Below are 25,412 nucleotides of genomic sequence, written 5' to 3'. Positions count from 1 at the left end.
TTGCACACCTGTCTGGCCAAGAAGGGGTCTCCTCCCTCTGTGGTCCTTCTCAAGATTTCTCCCATTTTCCCATTTCCCTTTTGGGTTTTTGGGGAGTTTTTTCTTGCCCGCCATGAAGATTAAGTCAGGGGGTGCCATCCTGTTTTGATTTTGATTGTTGTGGCATGTAAAGGGGCGGCACGGTGGGGCAGTGGGTCGCGCTGTCGCCTCACAGCAAGAAGGTCTTGGGTTTCGATTCCTGGCTTGGTGGCCAGGGTCCTTTGAAGAACCCCATGTTCCAATGAAGAAGGAAGCCCCCAAACCCTATTACCATCCAAGGGGAAGAAATAGAGATGGTGGACTCATACAAGTTCATGGGACTACACATAAACAACAAACTGGACTGGACTCTATAGGAAAGGACAGAGCAGAATGTTCTTTCTTAGAAGGCTCAGGTCCTTCAACATGTGAAGCAGACTACTGCAGATTTTCTACCAGTCTGTGGTAGCTAGCACACTATTCTTTGCTGTGGTGTGCTGGGGAGGCGGCATCAAGGCTGGGGAGACCAACAGACTAAACAAGCTGGTGAGGAAGGCCAGCTCTTTTGTTGATCTAAAATTGGACAGTCTGGAGACAGTGGTGGAGAGGAGGATGATGGATAAAACCAGGACCATCCTGGGCAACCCCTCTCATCCCCTCTACGATGAGCTGTGGCAGATGGGGAGCACCTTCAGCCACAGGCTCATCTCCCCCAAGTGCAAGACGGATCTATTCAGGCGCTCTTTTGTGCCGACTGCCATCAGGCTGTACAACAGTGCCTGACTACTAGTAATCTTTCCTCCACGCCAGACTTATTTACCTACACATACCCTGGACTAAACACACTCTACCCCACCTGGTCACCTTACTTTTAACCTATACATCTACCCTGGACACTAATATCTAACACTTGAACACTTAAATACCGAACCTCCTGATCATTTGTTTGCCGCTTCTATCCTGTCTTCTATCCCTATATAGTATATTATATTTATTGTATTGTATTTTTTATCTTGTATTTTTTATCTATAATTCTTCACCTGTCTTTCCTCCTTTCTGCTGCTGTTAACACCCAAATTTCCTCACCTGGGGATTAATAAAGTCTTATCTTATCTAACACTTCTTCTTTTTGGCTTGCAGGCACATTCCTGCATGGACTCAAACATGACATTTTTGAATAACTTGCTCTTTGTTATTTTTTTCAATGTTCAACCTAAAATGACACTTAGTATTGCACCTTAAGATTTGATTAGGCAGAATATAAATTCAGGCAGTGTTAATGCTTAAATATTTTCCACAACCTATATAAGTGCTTTATCTCAAGTCAGTCATTCGATTCTTTTCCCTAACAAGGCTAATGACCAGACCAACTGTCATCCGTCTGTTACACCTTTTATTAAATCTTACTTTTTCTACGTGGTGTGGGTTTTTGGAGCTTTAAAACACATTATGCCTTTGCCATTTTGTTACATTAATTTATGCCTTGTTGATTTGAAGATGAGTTGAAGGGTGAAGGATACCCTTCCAGTGCCTTCCTCATGAGCTTATGTTAATCACTATATGAAGTTGGGTAGCCAAGAGTTGATCTTCTGCTCTTGAGTTGACAACCTGTGTAGTTAGGTGACAGATTCTTAGGGAATGTATTGTGATGATTCTTAGAGAATGCATTGTGTGATTCCTTCCAAGTGTATGATGGACAAAAAACGATTAGGTGAGTGCGGAGTTATTTTGGCATCAATATTATTTCTTAATAATACTGATTCTAAAATCAGTGTGATAATTAGAATCAGTATGATAATCAGTTCATAATTAATTAAATACCTTCTAAACACATCTAAAGATGTGTGATTTCAGTCACAGAAGTGAAAGAAGGTAAATGCATTCTGATATACATACCTTGGAAAGCTGGTATTTGCCTTAGCACCCCCTAGTGGCTGACTGAGCCAACATTTTATACCTACCTTAGTCCTAATCTGAGCAGCTGCCTTCGATGGCCCTTGGGAAGACTGTAAAATCCCTGCTGTCGCTACATCGATTGCCTTATGCAGCCATGTTTTTTAAAAGATCACTGCCTCATTACAAGCACTTTTGTAACTTTGAATAGACACATTGGAGGCAAAGTTTCAACCTGATTGTTCAAACAGCTGAGGAGTTATCAGTACTAATGTTTTACCCTTATTGCAGCACCACCTATTGGAGACAGCAGCGCAAATTTAGCATGCAGCCTGAGTGGGACCTGCAGGATGTGCATACCAAATTTTGTGCAATTAGACAAAAAACATTTCGCAGACATTTGAATTTGGAATAAAATGTGAGAATTAGGTGTGATCTGCAAACAGAATTTGCTGTGTAATTTATGTTTTCATGCTCATAAAATAGATTTAATTAAATAGTTTATGGTAGCTTCTAGCTTTCATGTTAAGTTTAGTAAGTTTAACTAGTAATACATAAACCTAAACCTAACTACTGTTAATAACTACTAGGTTTGTGACCTAATTATCAATTTCAGTGCACTGTCAAACCTGATAGCACATTAGAAGCTAGCAAAATGCAGGCCACAGACTAAGTTGATGTATGGTTAGATTAGTATCCAGAAGGGGGATTCGAGGAGGGGTGGCAAAACCAAATAAATAACTGAAGCATTATCATGAACTGTCCTGATGGTTGTTCAGCATTCTTTCAGGATTTGAGTGAAATTCCTCTTGTTGTCAGAAAAGGGAATGTTTCCTTCCTCCCAGCAGGTCGGTCAGGTGACGCTGCTTTGCTAAATCATACAGCCTATTTTACAAACCCCACTGAATCTGTCCCTTCCTCTACCATACATAGTCTGTGAGTCTGACACTGACATATTCAGAACATTGATGTTCTGAATATGACAGTGGATTTTATAGTCAGCAACCCCTGTGAGGCAGGAAAGAGAAGAGCTGAAGAGAAAAGAGGAGAGGAGGAGAGAGAGGAACTTCTGTCTGGGAGGGAGTAGACAGTAGGGCCATCTGACAGAAGTAGGTCATCTTAGGCAGACACACCTATCAAGAGTGTTTCTGGAAAAGCGTTGGCACAAAGCCAGTAAACCACTTTGATCGTGCTGCATAGTCATCATAAATTACTGGAGAGACTTTTTTCTATTCATCTTTTAAACATTTATACCTTTTTTCCCCAAATTTGGGCTGCCCAATAATCCATGAACTCTGAGAGGTCTTTCCATCACATGTCACCTGCCTCAGACTTAGGGAGCGAGGTTTACGCATGTGTCCTGTGGTAATATGTGAAACCAGCCATGTTTTGACACTATTCATATTGTTTAACATTGCTGTGATGGAACACATGATCATACGTGACCATATCTGATATGCCATGAAGAGTTCACATGAAAGATTACCCCTTGGCTCAGTCATGCAACACTGAACTTAGCAAAGCATACAACACACCATTGGTCGATATCCCAGCTTCACTCTTTGTCAGGTGACTCATTAACTAGGATAATAACGTGTCAACATGCTGTTTGCAATACTGTGCAATATTTCATGCAACACGCACATGTCATGGCACGTCTTTTGGGGTTTTCTAATCCTTTGTCATATTTTAAGTGTGGCTGGGGTCATCGAAACCATCTCTGAGGCAGACAAAGAGCAATCTGTAATAATAAAAAAAAAGACATTTGTATACTGTGACAATTATACATCTACTTCATCACCATCTTTTCATCTGATATATTCTGATATATACTACATATATACTTTGTGCCCTTATAAATCCAATATATGTTATACTTACATCTCAGGGTGCTTTGACATTGTGCTGCTACACATGTAATACCCCTGAGGTCCCCTGGAATCATGAGGCCGATATACTGTACAGGACAGTCTTGTGCTTGGGTACCAAGACACTACATTTAATTCAGTGGTGTAGTCTACGTGATATGCATGTCTACACTGTATACCCACTAAGAACGCTCCAAGATTTCCATATACCCACTCAAAAATGTGCAAGGATACATATCAACATAGTTTTGTCACAGAATTTTCATGAGCTAATTGTTTTTGCAAACACTGGATTGGGGGATGGCAAACTGTGCAAATAGACAGCAAGCAGCAAACTGTGCAAATGTTCATGGTGGCTCAGTAGATAGCACTGTTGCCTCACAGCAAGAAGGCCCTGGGTTCAAATCCCATCCATCCAAGGTCCTTTCTGTGTGGAGTTCTCCCCATGTTTGTGTGGGTTTCCTCTGGGTGCTCCAGTTTCCTCCTGTCAGTGACCTTGACTGAGGCACTGGCAAAAAGACCTGGAGTTTGTCTCCGAGCGCCTGTGACTGCCCACTGCCCCTAGCTCCTAGTGTGTGTGTGCTCACTGGTGTATAGGATGGGTTAAATGCAGAGGCTGCATTTCACTATTCACTGCTCAGTGTGTGTGACCAATAAGGTACTTCTTCTTCAATATATATGCACGAACAAGAAAGCTACATTGTTGCTGTCCAGTGTTAGCAATTTGATGATGATCAGCATGAATGGGCCCCCTGTGAGTCTTTTTCAGCCAAAAAAAGTACCTTACAACATGGTTGAGAAGCAATCACTCTGCCACGGTTGCAAGGAGGCAAAGCAAAGCGAAGATGCCAGAGTACAAACACATCTGGAAAGCTTTGTAGTCTGGAAACCACCCCTTACCCCAGCCCTATGGACATTATGCTACTTTAAACATGTAATGTTGCTTGAATAAAATAGGTTTGATCCTGTGAAAATACATACCCAGTCCTTTGGAATGGCCTCAGCTGTGTGTGGATGCATATACAGTACGCGATGGTGATTATGGTGGTGGTTATGGGGTTGTTGGGTGTTGCGCTGGGATGTGTGTGTGCATGGAGGGAGGGGATGGGGGGAATCAGCACACTATACCCACTACTGCAAACTAGACTACACCACTGATATGATTTGTAACCTCTGTATCAACTGATTATTCATTCATTCATTCATTTAATGTGCAAGGGACATCACTGAAATAAACCGGAGGAATGGTATGGTCGGTTTAAAAATGTGTTGAGAATGAGTCATCTTGTGTCTTTATCTGCTTATCAGAATACCAGTGCTCTCATGATACGAATAGAAATCATATTTATCAGACCTCCAGCTGTGCGCCCTGTATGGTGGAATCTGGTCCCGTGCGTGTTTACAGACAAACCCTCCTAATTAATTATGCAGTAGCTTCAAATCAGCTGCGGTTTCCTAACAACCCATGTAGCTGGGTGAACGCTAGGGAGATGGGAGAAAAGGGGCGGATGTCGCTCAGTCAATGCAGAGCGCCATATCGGTACTGAAAAGACGTCTGTTCATCAACACCTATCCACTGAAAACAATTTGAAACATTGACAGCTGGACCGTGAGGCTTGGCGGGTCCCATTTTTTTGTTTATATGTGCTTAATGTTCAAGCCGGAGGCGCAATAACTCAACGAAAACATGCGTAGAAGAAGCAGCATTTTCGTCATCATATTTGTCTTGCTCCTGCTTGAAATTTCAGGTAAATCCGTGTCAAAACGATCGTGAGACTGATCTGCATGTGATGGCTTTAAACGATTTAATGCTATTCGACCAATATTTTCACAGTAAGTCCATCTAAATGCAGAAAGCTAGTCTTTGCCACCCCTGCACCACGGTTTGAATGTCCTTATGTGTACAGTACAAATTGTGCATGCTGAGGATGCCTTCAACACATTACACGTGTTAGCACTGAATGTAACCTTGGCATTTAGGGTACAGCCTATGCTACACAGTTTCAGGGTTGTGAGTCAGTATTTAACCATTCTCTAATGTGGCCAAACGAGACCATTATTTTTTAACATTCAACAGCAGATTCTCGCACGCTAAGGAAAGGCTCTGTTTGCATATATAACTTAATGTCGACAAACAGGGGGGACTCAACGTTTTTTCATCGTACCAAAAACATCTCTGCTATGTCCCCACCTAATAAGCTTGTCTCAGCACCAAGGCTAGCAACCTTGCGAGGACAGCGTTGTCGCAGGGAAGGAAGCATGTCAACTGTTATAGTGATAAAGGACGCTTGCGAAATCGTAATAGCCTGTAATGAAACGCAGAGAAATGAGAGTGCACCGGGTGTTTTATGCAGAATATTTCATGATTACAATTTGCTAAAATATAACCACACAAAAGGTGTGTTTTACCAAACTGATTTCCTAGTGTCTCATTCAAGATCCTTCCAATCAGCTTAAGCTGAGAGGAAGGTCCATGAACGAGACACTAGGAAATTGTGTTAAAAAGGGGGTAGTTGGCGGGGTAATGTTTGATAGACTAGAAATTGTTACGGCACTCGCCTCAATTTGATGATTCGATGAATTAGGCTATTCTGTCGTGTTATCTAATTTAAAGAATTTTATCTTTAATTGAATGTTCTTCATATCCAATGAAAGTTGTTTAGATTCGCTGTGTCTTGAGTAAGGTGACGAATTAAGCTAACTAATAATGACTAACGCCTGGAAGTTTGCCCAAACTGACTGACGTCTACCAGAGACAGAGCTTTGGCTGACAACTGTTGAGCCCTTGCGATAACCCAGGTGCGCTATCATTTCTCAGACACTATAATGATTTTAATTTCTTTTGTACACTTTCCAAACATAACCTTTTGCTTTTCAGCTTGAATGGAGCAAGTGATAGATTCATTACACTTACGACAAATTAATAAGTGAAGGAAACCCGCTCCTGCTGGTTGTCTCCCAAGTAACGTTTTACATGTAGATATATTCAAAATTAACTGAAACACACACACACACAATCAGTTTCTCGTTCTCTAATACAGTAACATGTGCAAACAAGTAGTTCTGGTCCTGTATTTCTGGAAGAGTCAGGTATTGTGCAGTAGGAAAAAGGAAAATGGAACCACATTGGATTGCCTCAAGCAGTGGTGAATGGGTGAGCAACTGAACTTGATGGGTACCAGAGGTTGCTCTCCTGTTGAGTTGTCTTTTGCTTGTCAATATCTCTTTCTTTGAACCTTTGCATCTAAAACATCCTCATATGCACACCACACCCCTTTGGGCTTCTTGGAAATAGATATTTGCCAGAGAACCTTTATCAGATAGGGATTTGTCAAGAACAAACTTGCAGTTGCCCTTGACCACTGGGTTCCTGTTACCTGTTGAATGGCGTCTGATGGTTTTAAACCCATTTAATAGTCTCGACTGGTCTGCATGGGTGGGCTGGTCCCTAGAGATTTTAGAGTTATATAGGATAGTTTCTTACCATTGCTATTTTAATGGTTAAAATATTTTCTTACATAAAAGGGGTAGATTGAGTTGTGTGCCTTTTCTGTTTTATCCATTTTTATCCATTTTTTAAAAAATGGAACATACATTTTTAATTTTTAAACATCTTTCTTATAGTGGGGTTCTCTGGGGATAATGAGTATGCAGAGACCCTCAGGCGTGAACTGTCATCGCAGTCCGGCCTGGTGCACCAACACATGGACACCCAGGGTCGGGAGAGATCACTTGACATGGATGATGTCCCCTGGCATGGACTCCCCCTCCGTGTCCAGCCCCATACCAGGATGGCTAAGCTGCTGCCCACAACCCAGCTAGAATCGCACTTTCGCCAGGCTCTGAAGAGGCACCGGGGCCTGAGCCTTCTAGCCAGGACTGACCATGAGGTGCATGTAGAAAACAGCCCTATATCTGCCCACCATATTGTCACCATGGTGAGTGCCCGTCCACATGCCCACTGCATGCTGCTGAATTATCTTATGGCTTGAGGTATAAAAAATGAAACACCAAAATGACACATCAAAATGTAGAGGTTCATCATTATTTCTTTGATGTAGGATCTGTGTGCTGAGGCTTAAGAAGACAACAATTGACCTGCTCTATAGTTTGGTCAAAATTTGCAAAACCGAGAACAGACAGAGTACAACAGTCACATATTTTCATATATTCTGTACATTGTTGCCATGTTTTGGTCTTTTTTAAGTTTGTCATTCTCATTAGAAAGGATCTGTTCAGTTAGTGGACTCACCCTGCAGTAATGAGACTTAAACTTGCATTTGATAAAATGTGAACCTTATTATTTTGATGCAGATTCAGTTGGTCAGTATTAAATTACAATAAAAGTTTGTAAAACAGATACTTTTACTGATGAGTAGTAATGTATTGAGGAATGCTGATGAAGTACTGAAGAAGTACTGGTGAAGTACTAATGAATACTGAAGAATACTGGTTGCTTTGGAGCAATTGAGTAACACCTCAGCACACTTCTGTGTATGTGGCAGGGAATGTGTACATGAGAGAGAGAGAGTGGACGTGTGTTCTCTGAGTCCTCCCAGATGGCCTGCCTGTCTGCCTCTCCATTTAGCTGAGATGGATGATGAGTACCATCTGCTAGAATAACAGCCTCATCCTCTGTGGTGGAGCGAAGGGGTGTGTGTTGGCCTTGGAGTGTGTTGTGTAGTGCCCTTCAGTTGTCAGACTGAGCTGGCGCCACCCTCATTTATATTTGTTCAACGATCTATACAATTTTGCCAGTAGACTCTTTAATATCCCAAATTCTGCATTCCACAGTAGCATTGTGACGTCTCAATTCCATATTGTTTATATTTTTGGATTGAAAATCTTTTCAATTGTCTTTTCCTTTTCTTGAAAGAAGGAAGATATGCCTATTGACACTCACCTAGACTATAGCTTATGTAACACGTAGATAAGCCAATTCAACTTAGCAGTTCTTTGCATTACTAAAGAAGTATCTACAGTGAGTCTCTCTCTCTCTCTCTCTCTCTCTCTCTCTCTGTGGTGTGTGTGTGCATGTGCGTGTGTGTGCACATGTGTGGGTAAGTGAGTGCAAGCCAGTGCAAGTTAATGCTTTTAATTGTGGCAACCTATAAACCCCTGTCACCCTTGCAACCAGACAATTAGAGTAATGCACCTGCTGAGAGGTTTCTGGAAGGGCATCTGTGTGAGTGTTTGGAAATCAATCACCTCCCTGAGTACCAGGCACTGTGATCCTTGCACTTAGTCGGACAGAATCATCTCCCTGCATTTTATGCTGTTCAGAGCGAATGCACTGACACACAAGTCCCTGAGAGCCAAATCTCCCACTGCTTCTCATTTATTCTGGGCTTTGTGTGTGTGTGTGTGTATTCCCATATACAGCAGTCTTACACAAAGTTGGCTGGATGTGCACCCTCACAATGTGCTTCAGAAAGAGCTTGTTTGAGTGCACAAGGGGTCAGTAGATAAGGTTTTTTGAGTACAGGAGCCAGTTTATATTTTCTCTCGTATACTGTTCAAGTCCCTTTTAAATGCTTGGTCACTGATGGGTAGAACTCTACTTACCTGTTCTTGCTGTCATCCACAAATGAGTGAGGTTTAGCAGTGCTTTACTTTTACATATTTACTGTTACTTGATGAAATGTGTGGGGAATCAATGCTAAGCCTAGGAAGTGAATGTCCACCACGCCCTTAAAATCACTGCAGAACATTGATTGTATTGATGTTGAAGTGGCCTTGTTTTCACAGCACTCCCACCTGCCTCTAATTACAGTGTGACTAGTGTATACTCATGCATGTTCACCCACACAGGCTGCGTAAAAAGGAGTTTTGGAAAAAAAAAAAAAACATTAATGCAAAAGTTCGAACAATTCTGTATCACAACACGGTGGATATTATAGATCAGAAATTAGACCTGAATAATAGTCCTGTGATACCCCTCTGGTGACCCAGAGGAGAAATGGTCTTTAAAAATGCATGACCACTAAAAGGGACTAATTGCAGTCACTTTATCAGTCAGAGCACAGCTGTCAGACCCAGAGTGCTTGTGGGTAATCCTGTGGCACAGACTCCATCCCTAATATGAGAATGCTGCTATGCGAAATTACAAAGCCGGAATATTTGTACCAAGGATTGTGATATTACTTGAACGCTTTTTTGTGTATCTAAAACAACTATAACTTTAAGGTTTTTGATATTTTAGACTTTCATAACTCCTGAATATTGACCATCATGACTGAAAGTGTTTCTATGAAAAACATTTGTTTTGCCTCTTTGGCAAAGTTATCAGTCAACATTTTGTAGCAGTCCATTCTTAATTGTGGTGACTCTTGCCTTTCATCAAATACAATATCAATGAATAAAATCAAGATATGGATGAAAAATGTAGTGAGGTAAAATGCTCTTGGTACAGCTGGATCTAGCCTGTTTGTGTAGCCTTATTCTCTAGTTGCAATCATACAGATTTCACAAGAAAAGAGTTAACATGTGTGTTTAGTTTAGTATTTATCTGCCTCAATGTCAGGCTCATACAATGAATAAGTAAGGAAAAAACTCCAATACAAACCTCCCTGTCTCTCTGAGAGCTGATGTACATCATCAAGTCTATGTGATGCTGAGATCATGAACATGCTGGAGTTCTTACTTGCAGTGTCTTGATTGATGCAGCTTAAGTAATACTGAGCCACATGGTTAGCTTTTACACCGTTTTGTGAGCACTGATCTGACAGCTACTTTTTTAAGTAAATGTGATGGACATCCAGTCTGGCCAACTACTGTCTGTGCAAACTCCTCCATTTAATGTAATTTTAGAAATGGTCAGGCCTTCCCTCGAAGCCCCACTAATTGCATCCCGTCACTATATATAGCAGCCACCTACCTCGGTGTCCACATCTGTCCACTTCAATAAACCCACTGCCTACTCATGCCCTCCAGTCTCACTTAAAGTTGCTATGTAAAGCCTATGTTAGATCATTTTTAGATGTTTTACCATATCCTCTTAGATGCTCTTTAAATACTTCTTGTTTATTGAACAGATTTGTATGAAGTTGACTTGGAAAAAAACATTAAAAGTCAGAAATCGATATTCTATCAGTTCTTCTACAGACACACCTACACTATACACATATCTACCCATGTGATACACATACTCACACAGTATACACATACTCCTTAAAAAACACAAACTGAATAGTTACCACACACTAAACCCATTTTAGTAGCATTAAGTACATTATATATAATGAAAAACAGAGAGAGAGAGAAAGAGGGAGAAAGAGAAAGACAAAGAAGACTGCTATTGTCAGTTCTTTAAAATATTGATTTCACTGAGTGAGCCCAAACCTGACTGGACTTCCAAGCATTTGGTGCTTTGGAGCTGGCAGTACTGCAGATGTACTGTATCTTCTGGTAGTAAGGAGATACAGTACAGCCATGTGCTGGCCCAGGCTTTGCAAAGATGACAAATTGTGTTATTAGAGGCATTGATCGATATGCCATCGACCTGCCCACACCCACACTTTCTCTCCTCCTCTCTTTTTGTCTCTTTCTCTTTCCCTCAAAACTACAACACAAAAAATAGTAGAGGGCAGAGGCCTTTGCCTGAACCATTCTTTTTCTTCGTAAGACTCCTTTACCAGCCATCTCCTTCCACAGTTTTCACATTATACACATAAAACTTGGCACATAGGTTTACATTGTATATGGTGCATAGTCATTCTACACTGTGCATGGAGTACACATGTATTGCACGTGCATATTTAGATGTTATGTTTGCTTCTTCTTCTTCTTCTTCTTTGTCTTCATCCTCTTCGTCTTCTTCTTTTTCTTCTTCTTCATCTTCTTCTTCATCTTCTTCTTTTTCATTCCTCTTCTTTCTCCTGAATTTTCAAACAAAAACAAAAGTGAAAAAAAAACCCTTCAGTTCCAGTTTGGAATGTTGCCCTAACCATATAGGGATGCTCAGTAGACAGTGTCTGCAAAGTAATCAGCCTGTTAAACTTTAAACACACTGTAAAGACACATCTAAACTATGAGCAAATCACCTTACACTACACACACACACACACACACACACACACACACACACACACACACACACACACACATGATATACTTACTCCTGGAAAATATACACACCATCTAGACCCTACATATGAAATATTTTAAGTACCCTCCCATACAGTTAAACACATTACAGGCAAAACACAGTCCATCAACAGTAGACAGAATACGTGCCTCTCTGAACTATAGCTGATATGATAAAAAAAAATTCTGCTTTGGTTGATGTACACCTTGCATCCTTCAGTTACAAGTGATAGAAACCATATAAGACCTCACAGACTTGGAAAACATTATCAGCAGCAAACACAATGTTATTGCCTCACAGATTAGCCTTGAAAAATGTTTAGCATGCTCTTGCATTCAGTCACAGTACATGTTTTGTTCATGTGAATATTTCCTATCTGTATCACAAATAATATGTGGTAATCTGAGTAGTTCAGGCAACCAACCCATTCTTTCAAAAGCTTATATTCTTCACGACAGTAAAGACAGGTATATCCTGCTGGTAAATCAGTCTGTGTTTTAAATGTCACAGCCTTCTCCTACAGGAAGTGATAGTGTTTGTCATTGGTCTCACAGTAATTCATTATTAATTCAGTCACCTGTCAAGCAAACTTAATGTCACACAGCAGTCTGTGGCACTCCTGGGGGTCAGTTAGAGGCATACATCATCTGTAGGGAGTACCCCCTACCTTTGTCCCCGAATTCATATGAAGTTGTTGAGACTTTTTTACTCATTTGCCTTCCTGTTTGTTTACTTCAGTGACAAATTCCTGGATCATAAGTAAGTCAGGGTGCTGTGTTCATAGCTGTAGTGTCTGTCTACCCAGTGAGCTTTCTTTTAAGAATGGAGAAAAAAAGTGCCCCAGCGGCAGTCCTCCTCTCAGTATCGCAGCATCTTTTAAGAATGGTTTCAGAAATGTGTGCAAGAAGTCTGTTAAATGTCTTTTTTTTTTTCAAGAAAGAGAGAGACAGAGAGAGAGTGAGTTTGTATTTTCTTACATGATCACATGACCAGTGATCGCCTTCCACTAGCCTGGTCATGCAGTTAATGGAATATGAAAGGTTTCTGAAAAAGAGAGGAAGGAGTGTTGAAGAATGAAAATGGTTAAGAGCCACAGGGGGAGGGAGTGAGAGAGAAAATAGCCTGTCCATCACCTTCTGTATTCTATGTTTGCTCTAGTTGTTGAAGTTGTGTAACCTCACAGATGGTGCACAGATAATTTATAGTGTGTTTTCAGCCTCAGTTATCCAGAGTAAGTCATGTGTGTGTGTCTGTGTGTGTGTGTGTGTGTGTGTGTGTATACCATATATTTGTATCTTTCTGGGCACCAAAAGTCCCCTGTAAGGTAGCATAATCTGACAAAATTATATTGTGGGGACCAAATTCTGGTCCTCACTAGGAGGACAACGTTTTTCTAAACTATGTTGTTGTTATTTATTAAACAAAAAGTGTCAAAACATTTCTTTGGTTAAGGTTAGGGTTAGGGACAGGTTAGTATTCTTTAGTTACAGGATAATGCGAGTCAATGGGAAGTCCCCACTAGGATATGAATAAAGGCTTTTGTGTGTGTGTGTGTGTGTTTGTGTGTTATCACATTGGAGATTTTTTATACTGCTCTCCAGTCTCATATATTCTTTCATCACCATGGAAGAAACTGAGACTTGTGGCTCTGTCATCTGCTCCCCACCACTGTTCCAATCTTCCCAGTCTGCCCTGTTCCTCTGAATTATTCACACCAGTGGTGTGCATTGCTACTCTGTGGAGGTCGGTGGTTCTGTTTTTGCCTTGATATCATGTCATCATATTTTTAACAATATTTAAAAAAAAAGAAAAGAAGGAAAGACTGAAACTTAATTGCAGGGAGGTAAATATTAGGTATTTTAAAAGTTTAATTATGTGCAACGTTTCGTGTTGAAGTTTGATTTCTTATGATGGCATTAGAGAGAGAGAGAGAGAGAGGGAGAGAGAGAGAGAGGGAGAGAGAGAGAGAGAGAGAGAGAGAGAGAGAGATTTGCTTCAGGAGCTCCTCATCACTGAATTAATGGGGCACTACATCAGACAGCAGTGATTTGATCTCCCTCTTCTCGAGCTTGGAGGAAGGATTTAAAAAGGACTTCAAGTGACTCTCAGCTCTCCTTAAGGACTATCAGTTTAAACTCTGATCAATAGCACATATGGGAGAGTAGAAACATCAAAAAGAATGGAGCAGAACCAAGTTACATGTCAATAATGGGCTCCACCACCACTGTAGACATGGTAGTGCACCACCAGGTGGCGATAGTCAACTGCACTGACAATAGAGAAGACATGCTTTTGCTTGGTGTCATCCGCGCCCCCTGTCCGCCCCCCCCCCCCCAACACACAGGTTTTGGGAACCTCTCTTGAGAACATGTCTTGCTTTAATCTAGCAACGATATACTTGAGGCAACTAAACAAGAGCTCGTGATCAATGTGCAAGATGATTGATTCTCAGATTGTAAAAAGAGTGAATTTATTTGTCTCATTTTTGATTATAGAGAACCTTGTTGGCAGGTGCTCCATCTGATCTTTGCAGAGAGAGCCTTTGGGTAGAGCTCTGTAAAGACACAGTGAGACAGAGACTAACAGATTTAGGCAGTGCCCCTTTAACGTAAGCAGAGAGATACACATTAGGTTGCTTGTAAAGCTAGCTGAGAGCTCTCTGAATTTAAACCATGTTTTTACCAGTGTGAAACGACTGGACTTGGAGCCAGCAGACGTATATCTTCTCATAGCAACTGTCAGAGCTGTTAAGGTAGAAAAGACAGCGCTGAGTGTAAATGTTGACTCACTGAATTAAGACAACACCATGATGGTCTGCAAACAGATACACACATCTGGGTTGACGCAAACACAGCGTGCACTCTCTCATTCCACACACAGTCACAGAGTTGCCTTTTCTGACCAAGAGCAAGTGCAGAAAGGGCTAAGAGTGCAGTCATCCTTGTGTATGTAACTTTGAATATGTCAAATAAATGGGAGCCACTTAGCACCAAGGAACTGACACGAATGAATGAGTAAATTCCCTTCTCTTTCTTTTTCTCTCTTCCTCTGCTCCTTCCTTCATCACCATGGATATGCTAACAGCACTTGGAAATATCATCTACCTCAGTGTTCTATCAGAGTGACCGCTGAGTGAGGGAGAAAATGTCACAGTGTGGCTGTGCTGTTGTTGGGGATGTGGTGCAGACTGCAGGTGTGGCACCCTCTGTACGTGTGTGTGTGTGTGTGTGTGTGTCTGTTTATCAGTGAGAGGAAAATCTACTCTTCCTTGTATGAACTATTGCAGACTCATACAAGAAAATCACTCTTTTTCTTTGTTTTTGGCACTTCTTGATATCTCATAAAAGTATCGAGTCTCAGCAGTGTCAGTATGAGTAAATCTCATCGGTATTGAAACCACAGTGAGAAATACCTGAATGAGACATACAGATGCACTATATCACTGGCAAATTGAGTAATAATAAGTAAAGCATTTCTGACATAAGCGGATCAATTGTTTTCATGTTACAATCTGAGAACTGGTGAGTGTGGTATGTAGTAACAATAACTTGACTGTCCTTGTGCCTTTTTGATGAGTCAAAGCTGTGTGTTCTTGATGGTGCAAGAGAAATGCTGGCAGGGTTATAGACAGACACTGGATTTAGATTCCATCACATAAATTGCGCATGTTTTTATTTTAGTCAGCAGTGTTATTTATTTAGTGACTTTTCCAGCAAATTTTGTTTGTTTGTGTGTTATTTTGAATATCTGATATTCAAAGTCAAGCTCCAAAATAGTAAATTTAAGTTTATGGCCTTAAGGGAGTTTGGATCCTTGGCAAATGCAGTTCTGTGTGTGTCTGTGTGTGTGTGAGAGACAGAAAGACAGAGAGAGAGAGAGAGAGAGAGTGTGTGTATTTTTGTTTGTGTGTGTGTGTGGAGGGGGGGGCACAGAGTGAAAGTGAAATGTGGAAGCTGAGGGCAGATCCGGTGAATGTTCATAATCATACCCATATTTCTAATTTATAAAGAGTGTCTGCCCATGTGACTGTGTTCTATTTTGCATTAAGACATTCATAAGGTAATATCAATAATACAAGACTGGTTTGGGAGCTCCTGATTTCTGACAATAGGATGACTGGGGAAGTGAGATCATAAGACTACACAGATTAACTCTGCTAGGTTTTGCCTGCTGTAGCTTCTAATCCTCATCTAATCTCACATGTCATTTTCACCAATACCCAGTCTGCTGACTGCTGACTAGTGTTTCATTATGACTAAAAGCCTTAGTATCTAAAACTGAGATTGCACAAAACCCAATTCATTCACTTATCTTGTGTGTGTGTGTGTGTGTGTGTGTGTGTGTGTGTGTGCTTAAACAGTCTTGAGTGATCAGTCTTGATCTCTAAGTTCTTTCAGAAATGTGCTGGGCTAATGTCATTCTTTTTCATTCTCGTCAAATCTCTTGAAGTTTTTTACTCTATGTTCAACATGAAGTCATTCACATTTGCATGCATTTGCATTTTTTTTTTTCCCACTTAGAGAGGCCTGCACGTGACGCGTGAAGAGTCCACGTGTTCAAAGCTGAGGTCATTCACGTTTTTTTCTGTATAAACGTATTTGTTGTGTCCATTGAGCAAAGCGTGCACGTGGCACTCCCATCAGACACATTAGTGCAGTGCACTGGAAGAGCTGCCTCTGGGAGCTGGGCTGTTGGAGGCCAAACATACCAACAGTGATCAGTCGCGTGCTGCCATTCAGCCGTGAGCACCTGGCTCCGTTCTTACCACAGGGTAAAAGCTGTCTCATTCACTATGTGTCAGAAATTGTCAGGCCTGAAGTGAAGGAGAGGCTGCTAGCTGGTGATCTAAATTCTGTGGGACTTATAGGGGAAGTCCTTCCCTTTTGAGATATGGATTCACTATAGCCTTTTTTTCAGCATTTGTGAATTTTGTGAAGTGATTTTTTTTTTTAGGTTTAAATCTTTTTTTCCTTTTTTTGTTCATTCTTAGATTTTTCACCAAAATTATTGAGTTACTGTGCATCAAATGCACTGAAAGAATAAATGCAATGAAAATTTTCTCTGCCACCACTTTCTAAGGCTAAGTCGACATGGAATTTCCATCACTATTTTAAATATTCCACATTCACTGTTTAAACAAAAAAAAGTATTAACTTTTATTGCCAGTGTTTAGTGGTATGTAGTCTTATTGATATTGTTCTCATTCATTCATCCTAGCAGTAGGACAAAGCAGTAACGTCTATTACTAGTTTTAGTCTTCAAGAGGATGTACACGTACTCCCTCATTTGTCCATTGATATGGACCTTTAAATAGCTGTTCTGAAAGCTGTAAATATAAAAGCACATTTGTTAATCAGAGCATGACCCAGTGTCTGTGTAGGTGTGAAAAACATCCTGTAGTGCTTCTGGGCACTTTATTGACTGAGGGCAAATCTAGGCTTAATCCTGAGTGTTTGTCTCCAGTATCATTGTGATTGTGAATCTATGCAGAATCCAGCTAGTATATACTGGCTCTTCTTTGTCCCTTGGCTTATATCAGCTAGACTGGACTAGATCCTCCCTCTCTCTCTCTCTCTCTCTCTCTCTCTCCTTCTCTCTTTTTTCTCTCACTCTGAGATGAGAAAGGGTGATTGCACTAAATTGGATTTCCTCTAACATTACTCCAGCTCTCAGCAGTGCCAGCCGCCCTCCTGTCATCCAATTAGGCCTGATTTCCCCAGCCTGAAAGGCTCTTAAAAGCTAATTGAGGCCCTTGCGTTGAAGGCTTGTCCTTAACATGGCCCTAAGTCACAGGCAAAATAGAGAAAGAAACAGCTCTCAGAGCCTAGGTCTCTTTCCTCAAATCCCAGAAACAACACTGGACCATCCCTTCAAGAAAGAACTGCTACTGCTTTTATCATGCTGATTTCTTTCTATTGATACTTGAGGTCAAATCTACATTGATATGCTTGTAACAGTAACATTAAACAAGTAAGCCACTGTGTCGTGAAGGTGACTGAAGTACAGAAATTGGTGATCGTACACTGATGTAGTTTCCTGCAGTGTTACAGACTCACATGAAGCCTGTTCAGTGAAGTACCATATGGGAAACACAGGGATAATGGCATTAAGAGGACTGTATTCAATGAGGCTTCCATCAGCTAGCAAGGTCACTCCAGGCGAGTTATAGCCAGCAACTTGTGTTTTTAGTTTATTCTCTCTGGTAAGCAAAACAGTGGCTCTTGCTACTTTACTCTTTTGTTTCAGACCATGTGAGCCTCTATGTATACCTGGAGCATTGTGGTTTGAAAGAAAATGAGGGCAGAGCATCGATTGGGGAAAGAGCAAAGAGGCTGATGCGATTACACTTGATCCACACACAGAGGGTAAAGGAGGCAGGAGGTTGTGTTACTGCAGATTCAATCAGGGCTCCTCCTCTTTTAGGGATGTAGGGGAAATGCACACAAGTCTTACCCAGAAGACTCCACACCGATGGCGGATATGCTGTACATGGTGATATATTCAGTTCAGAAAATGAGCAGCTGTTTTTCTCAAACGTGTTTTATGGTAATTACATGAGCTCTTAAAGTTTAATTTTATAATAAAAACATTGGGCAACAAATGCCCACATGTTTTGAATTCCATCAGGTACTATCAATATTTTTCATTAATACACCTCACTTAACACACAAGCAAACAAATGCATTAAAAAATACATAGAGGGTGCATTCATTTATAAAGGAGTTTTTAGTCTGGATTACTCAACAGCATCTCTTGCAAATTCATTGGTAGCTGCACAGGTATCAGTTGCCAGGATACAGATGCTGTTGTCTTTATTGTGCTCTTGTGAATTCTCCCAGCAGCACACATGTAGAGTATACTAATGGCTTATTTCAGCCATTAGACTTCCAGCTTTGCTCGCTGATGGCAGCGGCTCACAGAGCTCTCATTTTAACAAGTGGATGCTCGTTAAAATGCCTGATGGCACTCCAGGCAAGATTTTAAAAGCCTCCAACTAGAAGCAAAACTGGTGTGTAAGTGTTGAAGAAGAGGAATGTGAACAAATTTGCTTGGATGGTTTAGCAGAGAGAGACAGAGAGAGATAGAGAGCAATTTCAGATGAGTCATTTGACAGTTTGACAGATTATCTGCGAATGAACAAAATTCCAGATCACTGTCAATTTGTCAAGAGCAGGCTTTCTTAGCAAGTTCATCCAGTGAGCTGGCCAAAAGATGCTTCAAGTTGATACTAAAGTTTGTTATAGTTGATCCGTGTATGCATGAATCAGCTCTCAGAGGAAGAGATTACACAAACTTGGTCAACATGCGAGATCAGGAAGGAAGAAGCAAATGAAAGATTCATCAGGGCGTGGAGCAAGATTTCTGGAACAGTGTGCCCTGACTAGTCCGAGGGAGATCTGTTTGGTTGTGACATCAAATGTCATATTTTACACATATCTAGAATCATTTTTATTTTTTTAAGTTTTTTTAATGTCCCCACGACCAAGGTCGGTGGAATTTGCTTTCGGTACAGTAAGGTGGGTAAGCTTAATTCAACAATGTCAGTAACATCAAACATAGGCAAATATCACATCACATTAGACATTAAACTCCATGTCATACTCCATCTAAAACTCCTGTTGAACAGACTGAACCTCATACCAACTGCAAAGCATATTGTTGGAAGCATTATGCTGCTTTACTATAACTTATTCAAACAGGAGTTCCTCATCGTGTCAGAAGGTACTTAAACAGGATGGGAGATCATCTGTCAAAAAAGCTGTAACTGCCACAAAAAGGGTCCTCTGACAGGATAGTGATGCAAAACAAGTGCAAATGCAAACAGAATGGCTAGAAAAATGAATCGAAATGACTCAAAAAGAAGAAAATCTAGATCTAAATCGTCTAAATCTGACTAAAGTACTGTGAATGGACTTGTTATACGTGCAATATTAGTCTGAAGCAGCTCTCTGTGGAAAAGTGGGCTAGAATTAATGTTAGAGACTCTCGGATACAAAAACATTCACATGAAATTGCCGAAGGGGTGCACTTAATTCCCAAGAACAACAAAAAAATGTTGATTTTGTTAGATAAATAATTGCAACGCGTATTTTTCAGTGTCATTTGTTAAACTGTGTGAAATGTGGGGGGCACTTCTATCCATGTAACAATCCCCTCATCCCATCGTTAACCCCCACGGCTCTCCAGGCCTGTTGTAGTGGTGAGTCACAGCACTAATTCAGTCTCACAGGGACCCAGGGGCCCATCGAAGAGCAGCGCCGGCCCACCAGCCTCCCACCACCTGTTACCTCAAGTGCGCCACGCGGCCCCCGTTACCACCACTTACAGTTATTAGCATAATGACTCCAAATTTCCCAACCACCGTACACCAACCTAGCACTGCCAGCAGCAGCAGCAACAGCAGCAGCAGCAACAGCAGAGAAGCTCAGAGTCCACAGTCAGATTCAAAAACAAACCTAGAAAGAGCAAGGGCGCTCAGATCTTACCGCGGAGAAGCATTAGCGCAAGGGCCCGCAAACACTCTGTGTACCAAAACTGGCTGCCAAAACCCAGAGCCCGTTAGCTACTGTTCAGAGGAGCCAGAGGGGAATGGAAAAACAAGAGCTCATAGCGACTGCCGAGAGTGTACCCTAGGTAATGGGTATTTTGGGAAGGTTTTTTTCCCCCTGAGATGCAAAGGAGTTTCTAACTTCCAGGCATGTGTGCTTCACTCTGGAGAGAGGAGGACTACAAAGACCTGCTCATACAACAGGTGATGTTTCGATGAGGCTCTTCTCTCTTCTGTTTCCCTCTTTCTTCGTCTCAGTCTTGCCATTCAGAGGGAGCTGAATGTCTGGACAAGGCTCAGAGCAAGAAACCCATCTTAAGGCCTCTTTTTTGGTGTTACAAGAACAGGTTGCCTAGGAACCTTAGACTGCAGCCGTAAGGGGGACAAGGTGGATAGACTGTTATTTTGTTTGTCTAGATAGCACCTTGTCACTCACTGCTGCCGGAGGGAGATGGTGGATGAAGGAGTGGGAGCCTGTTTGTGTACCTCCTGGCAGGTTTATCAGGTGAGTGTTCAGGAGACATATGTCTTCAGTATGTGCTGGAAATGGTGGTTTGCTCTCTCGATTGATCTCTGGGGGTTTGGTATAGCCCAGTGGGGCATGAAGTGTGTTGTGATACCTGTCATCAAGTAACCACTGGTACACCTGAGCACTCATAGGACTCAGAGAAATAGCAGTGAATGAAAAGATTTCCTGTTGCTCAGAAGTTTTCTGACTTGTGGGCTGAAGTTGCAACTGTGACACAAATCAAATGTGAAAACTGACTTATTTCAGATGTCACATGGGCAAGTTTTTTCTTGTTTTACAGAAGTTTTTCTTTCTATTCGCTGTCTCAGCCCCACTGTGTTGCTCTGCACTTTTTAGAGGCACCTTATCCATATGAATCTGTGATTGAATTTAAATAATTGTGTGTCTGTGTGTGTGTCTGTGTATGTGTGTGCGCCTGTGCATGTGTGTGTGTATCAGTGTGTGTGTATGTGTGTGTGTTCGTATGTGTTAATTAGCGTACTTGTGTTTGTGAGTGTGAGTTCTCTCTCGAGGGTTTTCATTAACTCCTGTCCCACACTAGTCAAATTACTTCCTGCCCTTTTCCTAACCCTAGCTCCATAATTTCTCAGCACACACACACACACACACACACATACACACACTCAAGTACGCATGTATGCATATGTAGGTCTCTGCTTGTCGCTCTTGTTCTCAAAGACAGTGTGATATGCATTTTTTAGTGACACGTTGAATTTTAACAGCTGAGCTGCACAACTCAGCTCCCATGTCACTCTTACTCAGGCTAACATGAATTAAATGTGCTAAACCACATCCTGTCCCAGCTGCCTTGACCTCCCATTCTCCTGTCATCCTCTTGTCCCAACAGACAGCAGTCAGCTTGACATTTGCTGACCGGTGAAACCCTAATTCTCCACTCGTCCAAGCACTCTTAAACAGACAAAAAGATAGAGAGAGGAAGATATAGAGAAAGAGCAGGAGAATATGAGAGAGATAGAAAGAGAGAGACCAGTTCTTGAGATGAGTCTCAATCTAAATATGGCCATAACTTTAGCATGTTTGTGTGTGGGGTTTTTTTTTTCTTTGCTTTTTTGCTTTTACCCACGGGAAGTACAGAGATGACTCACACCCTGTAGACACTCTTCAGACAGCTTCCTCCAAAAGCCCACCGCTGAGAAAAACACTTCCCGCAAAGGAAAAAAAATAAGAGTGAAAAACAAGTGTTATCAATTTTGTTGTTTTTGTTTGAGAATGGAGCGCTACTGTTTGGTGTGTGGGTGTTTTTATGTGTGTATCTACGTGTGTTTGTGTGCGTGTGCGCGTGCATGCGCGTGTGTGTGTGTTCATTCCTTGAAGAGAGAGTTCAGAAACAGAGAGTGGGAGCAGTACAGCGCAGCAGTGATCATTTTTACTTCTGAGGTGTGAGAGGACAAATGCTCCCAGTGTTACTTTTTCTGACATGACCTTCAGCCACACATCCTTCACCTCAGTAACCACTGCCCCAGGTCCTGACCGCCTCTGGCTTTTCCATGTACTACCAGCCTACGCAGCTTTGCAGCTGTGCACAGACCCTGCAGTGTATTGAAAAATATGATTTGAGATACAATAAGGGAGGGGGGACTGTTTTTCGGGTTGCACACACCAGCACCGCTAAATTGACAGGCACCCCAGCGGCTCTATTTGCTACATTTTGTTGAGATCAGGTTTGTTTCCATGGTGACACTTTTTTCTGTCTCTCTCTGTCTCTCTCTCCCCCTCCCTCTCTCTCTGTCCTTCAGGCATTGCAGGTGGATGTGCGGCAACTGAACACAACTCTCCTCCGTTCGTTCCGTGAAGGAGTGGCTGCTGCACTGGATATCTCGCCCAGACAAGTGCACATCAACCGTCTGAATGTGAGAGCTTAGTAAACCACTGAATTTCACACCCATACCACGGAACACGGAGAACTGCAACTTTTATTTTCCAGTTCAGCACTCACACGCCTGATCCGGTTCATTCAGGCCTCATGAAGAGCTGTGAATGGGTTTCAGTGTCAAGTGCTGTCAACAAAATGTGATGTGATATCAACAAAAATACACAAAAATAACAAGAAGCTGTTTTTTTTCATTCATTACTGCTGAAACTATAGAAAAAACAGGGTTGTCAAAAACCCAGAATAACATACTCTTTAGAGAATACATGGACAGCTGCATGCTACGATGTACAAAACTACAGTCTATTAATCTTTAAAACCATAACTAACTAAACAAGAAAGTGTAAAAAATATTGAATGTTAAAGAGTAGGATTGTGAGACAGTGAATTTAACACAGAGGAAGAGATAAGAAACCTTTTGTAAGTCAGCAGTCACATGTGCTAGTCTGGGTTTGTGTCTCAGGAGCGGAAGAACGGCATCGAGCTGTATGTGTCATCAGGTCGAGATGGAGCCTCTGAACCCATGTCCTCTGAGGAGGTGATCCGCTCTCTCAATATTAATGTTCTACACCAAAGCCTGGACCACTTTGGCATCACTCAAATCTCATCTGAGGTGTGTGTTTATGCATCAGGATGTGTGTGTGGCCAAATATGTGTCACTGCATATTACTGAGTGTGTGTTTTTAACAATATAGGTATGTGCCTATAAATGCTTGTATGTGTATGCATGCTTGTGTGTGCGTTTGTGTGTATCTGTGTATTTGTGTGTGTGCAGGAAGTGTTTCCTAAATGTCACAATGTCTCTCCTGCCCCGCTTTGGCATGGGGCATGAAGGGGAGTGTGTCTTTCCCTCTGTTGTTTGAAGCTGCGTGCTGATTTGCACTTGACAGCTCTGTGCCCCGTTTGATCAGAGCAGCGAGGCCACGTCCGTCTCTCTGATGTTGCTCCTCTCTATTGTTGATTTGTTTGCCTTTTATATCCAGAAAAAAGGGATGTATTTTTCATGAAAGACATTAAAGGATGCATCCCACCAATTCCCATTTCTCTGTTCCTCACATGCTTTCTTTTTTTTTTTGTTTCTTTATTCCTCTCTCTCTTCTCTCTTCTCTCTCTTTCTCTCTCTCGTAAACAATGCTACATTGTGCTCGATAAATAAACTGTGAATCTGTTTCTCAGGTCCCTGTTGATGAGCAGTAAGATAGTGTCATATAAGAGCAGTCACCACAGTATTAGTATACCTGAAGTGTCTGAGTTGACGAATGTGCCTTAGACCCTTCCCTTAAAGCGTCCCTTAGTTAGGATCAGAACATGAAAGTCAAGAACAAAGACTTTTTTTTTGCTCTCAGTAATGCTTTAACGTAAATGTAATGCTGAGCACACAGTAAAGGAAAACCCCTCCCCCACAGTCTGGCAAGAAAGCCTCCCTGTCTTAATCACTGTGAGAAGGTAAGGGCCACTTGAGAGGCTCTGCAGAGTGAGTCGTCTCCTCGTTAAATACTCATGCTCTTGGGTGAAGCACTTTGTCATTATGGACATGGAAATGTTTCTAAAGTGGAAACTGGTAAAATTTTAACTTCCTAATTAGCTCAATGGACAATTGTTCCCCCTAATCATTGCCTAGCAAGCTTTGATAAACATGCTATATGAATGAGGATTCGTGACTTGTTGGAATATTTTCTGGTTCATTGCAAATGCTTGGCTTAAGACACTAATTATACAATAAAAACTCTTATGTTTTCCTCTTAAGCTGAAGTGCCTTATGTTAGTTGTGTTATTTTCTTAGTTGTGTTATTTTCTTTTTTGGAATCCAGAGCAACTCATTTTCTTTCTCGCTCTCGCTCTCTCTCTCTCTCTCACACACACACACTCAGAACAGTGACGTCACATCAAACCAATGAGATTTAAAGAATTTGAAGTGATCCATGGATGTCATTAGTTAAGGTCTGTATGGGCTTCCAGCACAGTGTTAATGTAGGTGGCTTGCTCACCAGGCGCCTCCCAATGGCCAATCAACTCCATTAATGACTGCAGATCGATAGCTGAGGGTGAATGAGACCACGTGTCTTCTCCTGAGGCAGTTGCCCCAGTGGTTAATTTGAGAGAGAGATAGGGTGAGAGAGAGAGAGAGCAAGAAGAGGGAGGAGGGAGCACTTCCGGCCTCTTTGCCTTTTAAGAACGAGCAACTTGGTTTCACACTTCCCCTTCATTAGACTTTACAGTGGGTGTGTAAATGTGCATGTGTGTGTTTGTGAGAATGTGTGTATGAGTGAAGATGGGGGAGGGTTGCTGTATTAAGATCTGTGAACTTGTTGATAGATTGTTGCTGTGACTTGTTGAGTCCAGTATCAGATAGGGTGAGACTAGTGTTGTGGTTATATGGGTTATGTGTCAAGATTTTTTTTTTAAATGGAGCTGCTAGGTTAAAGTGAGTGTGTGTTTGCAGGTTATGATGTCTGTGTTGGAGGTGTGAATAATATGAAAGGGTAAGTCTGTGTATTTGTGTGTGTGTGTGTGTGTGTGTGTGTGTGTGTGTGTATGTGTGTGCGGGGGGGGGGGGGGGGGGTGTCGTGGGCAGGTCT

General features: G+C 41.6%; 1 protein-coding gene across 1 annotated transcript in view; it reads left to right on the top strand.

Moving 5' to 3' along the window:
• The first annotated feature begins 5,466 nt into the window (after window positions 1-5,466).
• The window catches only part of ptprr (protein tyrosine phosphatase receptor type R), a 31,967-nt gene continuing 12,021 nt past the window's right edge, over window positions 5,467-25,412 (top strand). The window contains exons 1-4 of the mRNA XM_030778574.1: window positions 5,467-5,527; window positions 7,404-7,717; window positions 22,700-22,813; window positions 23,297-23,446. Coding sequence (XP_030634434.1) covers window positions 5,467-5,527; window positions 7,404-7,717; window positions 22,700-22,813; window positions 23,297-23,446 — 639 coding nt within the window. The remainder of the gene's footprint in view (window positions 5,528-7,403; window positions 7,718-22,699; window positions 22,814-23,296; window positions 23,447-25,412) is intronic.

The sequence above is a fragment of the Chanos chanos genome, chromosome 1 (assembly GCF_902362185.1).
Source record: "Chanos chanos chromosome 1, fChaCha1.1, whole genome shotgun sequence".
Taxonomy (NCBI): domain Eukaryota; kingdom Metazoa; phylum Chordata; class Actinopteri; order Gonorynchiformes; family Chanidae; genus Chanos; species Chanos chanos.
This window is presented reverse-complemented; position numbering and strand designations above follow the sequence as displayed.